Source organism: Elaeis guineensis, chromosome 4 (assembly GCF_000442705.2).
Source record: "Elaeis guineensis isolate ETL-2024a chromosome 4, EG11, whole genome shotgun sequence".
In the NCBI taxonomy this organism is placed as follows: domain Eukaryota; kingdom Viridiplantae; phylum Streptophyta; class Magnoliopsida; order Arecales; family Arecaceae; genus Elaeis; species Elaeis guineensis.
This window is the reverse complement of record NC_025996.2, coordinates 136,271,044-136,275,606: the sequence shown is the minus strand read 5'-3', so window position 1 is coordinate 136,275,606 and position 4,563 is coordinate 136,271,044. Positions and strand designations below refer to the sequence as shown.

At 34.3% G+C, this 4,563-nt stretch overlaps 1 protein-coding gene across 1 annotated transcript in view; it reads right to left on the bottom strand.

Annotated features, from left to right (window-relative positions):
* Positions 1-2,724: 2,724 nt before the first annotated feature.
* Positions 2,725-4,563, bottom strand: part of LOC105036825 (wall-associated receptor kinase 17) — a 101,816-nt gene continuing 99,977 nt past the window's right edge. Inside the window, 3 exon segments of the mRNA XM_073256836.1 lie at positions 2,725-3,080; positions 3,083-3,121; positions 3,124-3,921. Of these exon segments, the coding sequence (XP_073112937.1) occupies positions 2,740-3,080; positions 3,083-3,121; positions 3,124-3,921 (1,178 nt within the window). The 3' untranslated portion in view covers positions 2,725-2,739.

The window sequence follows — 4,563 nt, the reverse complement described above, 5'->3', positions numbered from 1 at the left end:
GATTCACATTCTGATTCTGATTTCGGGATGGAATGTGAATAGCCTAATCTACTTAAAACTCTACCTCTATTCTTCCCTTTGGATTCAAATTTTCATTCTAATTTCGATTTTGATTCTAGTTATAAACCAAATGCTTCGGAGAATTTGGTCATTTCACTACCCATTCCAATCCATTCCGATTTCGATTTCGATTCCAGTCGCAAACCAAGCATCCCCTATGTGTTCTTTTGCTCTCTTAATATTATCTAATCTTCGGTGGATTGTGAACAATAAGTCATCTAGTGACATGATGCAAAACCTTTGGATGTCTTCTATCCCATTGGACACCGGCCTACTTTGGTTGATATTGTCTATTTCTCTTCCTTAGGATGCATAACCTTATGATACTTGATGTGAATGATTGGAATGCCCCGATGATATACCAGTATTTTTCTAAGACTTTGGCTTAAAGAATTCTGTCTATTCCTCTCCCTAGTGGAGATATTGCTGATGGTTGTGATGGGGTCCTTCGACTAGATTATTGATTAGAGTTGGACATTTTTATAAGTATTTTAGACTTGAAGAACTATCAAATAGAAGTACTGGTTGGATCTGAAGGACTTTTTAAGTTCATCCCAGCATTGCCTTATTTATGTAGAAACTAGCATGGAATCATCTTTGTCATGACCTTTGTCATGACTTAGAGGAATCCACTGCTAATATTATCTTGCCTTGCATATTGGCGACACAGATTTGGGGATTGGCTTTGATTTCTAATTCTTCAACTATTCTTGCTCTTTCTTTAGATGATTTTCTCTAGAATATTAAAGAGAGAATTGGTAAAGAAAATAAGAGATCAAAAGGCTATTCTGATGTCTTATATCACATAGCAAATTTGGAATGCAAGAAATAATTGGATTTTTCATAAAAATTGTTCAGAATCTCATATTAGTTTTAGTTCGAGCTCAATGCAAGCATAGGAATACATTAATGTTAATATCTTAAAAGACACTTTGATAGCTAGGAAATATTTTGTGGCTTTGTTTCTCTGTAGGTTTTGCATCCTCTCGGAGAATTTATTTTACTTGGATGCTATCACCCCTTGGTTTCCTCTAGGTTAATTTTAATAATAATGTGCTTCACATAGCTGATTTAGGTGGACCTAGCTTTGTTATAACGAGCTCTAGTGGAGTTTTAGTAGAAGCTCTAGTGGAGTTTTGGTTATGGTAGTGGATGGTTGTTTGGTTGATACCACAGTACCGATAGCAGAACTTTGTATTGTATGGGAAGATATATCATGTGCTTCAAGAATTTTGAAGGCAACTCCCTATTATTTTTGAAGAAGGTTCTTTAGCAATTGTTAAATAGTTGTTAGGATCCATACCTTTTAAGATTGGTTCTCATCCATTTTTACAGGATTGTTAGAAAATGATGATAGCCTTATAATCTTTTGAAGTTAAACATATTTATGGAGAGGCAAATAGTGCTATGGATTGAAAAGTTAGGTGCATGAATTAGTGGATGGTTTTTTCTTTAAAGAATGGAAACTTGTTGTTTTATATCAACCATGAGATATATCCCTTTAATTGTAGCATTCTATAGTTTTAGAAGTTTTATACTTAGGCTTTTTACATATATTATCCTATAAATATGACTTATTATATATTTACCCTCCAAAAATCACTATTTTCATATATAGCTCTCAGATCATCTTATTTTTTCATTGATACATCTCCTATTAGATTTTTGACTAATAGTATTAAAATTATCATTTTAAATCTAAAAGGCATCATTGCCCTTTTGCGCTAATATTCTTAAAATTTAACATTTAGTTTATATTATAAAGATTTTTTTTTGATAACATTTTAGGATAATAAATTTTGTCTTATACTTAAAACTGCTATCTATTAGTACCATCAATCAAATCTTATGTGATGGGTATTCTTGCAAAAATAGAAAGATTCGATGATATATGTGTAAATAGTGAATTTCTAAAGGTAAAGATGTGGTAAGTCATATCTGCAAGGGTATATATATGTAACTAATAAATTACTTAAGAGTATTATTTAGGTATATTTTATTTGTTCTATGCCATTCGTGCTTTCAAATGGTCTACATTTGACCTTTTAATCAATGTAACCAAAACTATCCTGTAGAAATACGACCAAACATGCAATTAGTCTTCAACAAGCACTAAGAACTCTAGAAGCAATGAAAAGTATTGAGCACTTACAAGTCATAGAAGTAGGAAATTAATAAAGCTTTGTACTATTCTGAAGATTCACTGCAACAAGAATGAACCATGACAGTGGAGGGGCTGACTTTTCCTCAAGGAGGGGATCCATGGATTCATCAAATCAGCCAAATTCAAGGAAGATCACTTATGAGGAGATGGTGTTGATTGAAGAGCAATCTGAACATAATGAGCAAGAGGTGCCACGTAATGAATCTCAAGACCATCTCAAGGAGGAGTAAAAGAAGTCTTCGGTTCAAGCGGCATATTTAATATATAAAGTACATGTCTCCAAATACTTCATGGATAAATTCAAATACTCAGTAGTACATAACTACATCAATATGTAGCTAGATCACTATTTTTTATGACATAGATCTTCAATAATACAATATGTAGACATAGCAGCAAAATACAAAGTTCAAGGAATAATTTGATCAATATCTACATAGGAAAGTAGAGAGCATCAATAGCATAGAGAAAATCTCAATGGCTCTCTACAAAAAGAGTGGTTTCTCATCAATCCATCACCTTGGAAGATCCATGGAAGCTACCATATCAACTTCTAAACTATGTTGTGTGCTTGCCTTCTCAGTAATGTATCCACTTGAAGGTCCAATACCACCTAGCAAATGCTCTGTCTCCTCGAGATTTTGGGGAGCTAGCTGCTGCTTATGGAATCTCCTTAGCCCCTCTAACTCCATGGCAACTTCTTTCATGGTCGGTCTTTCTTCTCTTTTTAAATTTAAACACCTCCTAGCAAGTTGTGCAACGACAAAGAGTTGCTCCATTCCAGCTTCCTCTAAAATTTGAGGCTCTATCAGTTGAAAAAGGTGTTGTTCATCAAACATCAATGTAAAAAAGATAGTAGATTCCTTTGATCGTCTGACCTAGCAAAAGATACTGGAGTTTCCTAGTTAATAGCTCTACAAGAACTACCCTGAAGCTATAGACATCGCTCTTCTCTGTTAGCTGGCTTGTGTAGAAGTACTCTGGATCCAAGTATCCCAATGTCCCTTGCACAAGGGTGGTTATATGTGTTTGATCAAATGGGACTAATCTTGAAGCTCCAAAGTCTGATACTTTAGTTGTATAATTCTCATCTAACAGTATATTTGTGGACTTGATATCTCTGTGAATGATTGGTACTGAAGCAGCTGAGTGTAGATATGCCAACACTCCAGCAACTTCTGTAGCTATCCTTAGACAAACTTCCCATGGCATTAAGAAACTATGACTTTGACCATGGATATGGTGGAAGAAGGTTCCATTGGATATGAACTCATACACAAGCAATGGAACTTGGATCTCTAAACAGCAGCCCAAGAGTCTGACAACATTTCTATGATTAATTTGAGAAAGGATGATGATCTCATTGACGAATTGCTTGATTTGGCTCTCGTCAACAAATTTGGACTTCTTGATGGCCACAACTTCCTGGCTTGGCAAAACACCCTTGTATACAGTACCATATCCACCACGATCGAGGATTTGGTTCTCATTGAAGTTGTTGGTTGCCTTTTCTAGTTCCTCTATATTGAAGATCTTAAATGTTGCATTATAACCTTGACTTAAGATCTGTTGCTGTAGAAACAAGCCTCCATTTTTTTGAAAGAACTTTGCTTTCATCTTGATTAGTTTTCTTTTGTTGGAAAGCCAATATAACCACAAACTTCCAATGATAATAAACAAGAGGCTTAGCCCCACACCTGCATATAAACAGTAGAAAGTTTAGTTTTAAAATTCTTAGTTGATGGAAGTTCTTTTCAGCAAGGGCAGGAGATGGTTTTATTGCTAAGCTTTGAGACTTTAAACACTACCAGAAATTATATCACTCCAGTTGTAGCTTTGGTTGTTAAAAAAAAAAAAAAACACCAAAGAACTATATATATATATATATATATATGCTTCTCCATGGCATCACCTTGATCATCAAAATTTGATTTCAAGCAATGTTTCATCACATTTCTATATGACCAATCAAATTCTACTCTTGTAAGACTAATAACATGCTTGAAACATTTCATTAACAAATTATAGGCTGCCCATTCATTGGATGGTGGGGTTTTGTGGTTCTGTAAACTGTTGTTTTCTATTATAGCATAGCTCCTCAAAAAAAAAATGATATAAATGTGCATCTCAGAGCAAAATAATCCTGAGAAACGTTTTGAGAGAAAAAAATGTAATCATAGAGTTGAGGCATGCCATGCGAACAGCTTCTAATGACCACACCACATCTGATGTATAAGGGTATAGTGGTAAAATTATCTTGATAGAGCATTTTCTTTTCAATAGATCAATTTGATAATTTTTACAAGGATAATCTGTTTGTACGTCAAGCATTTCCTCTG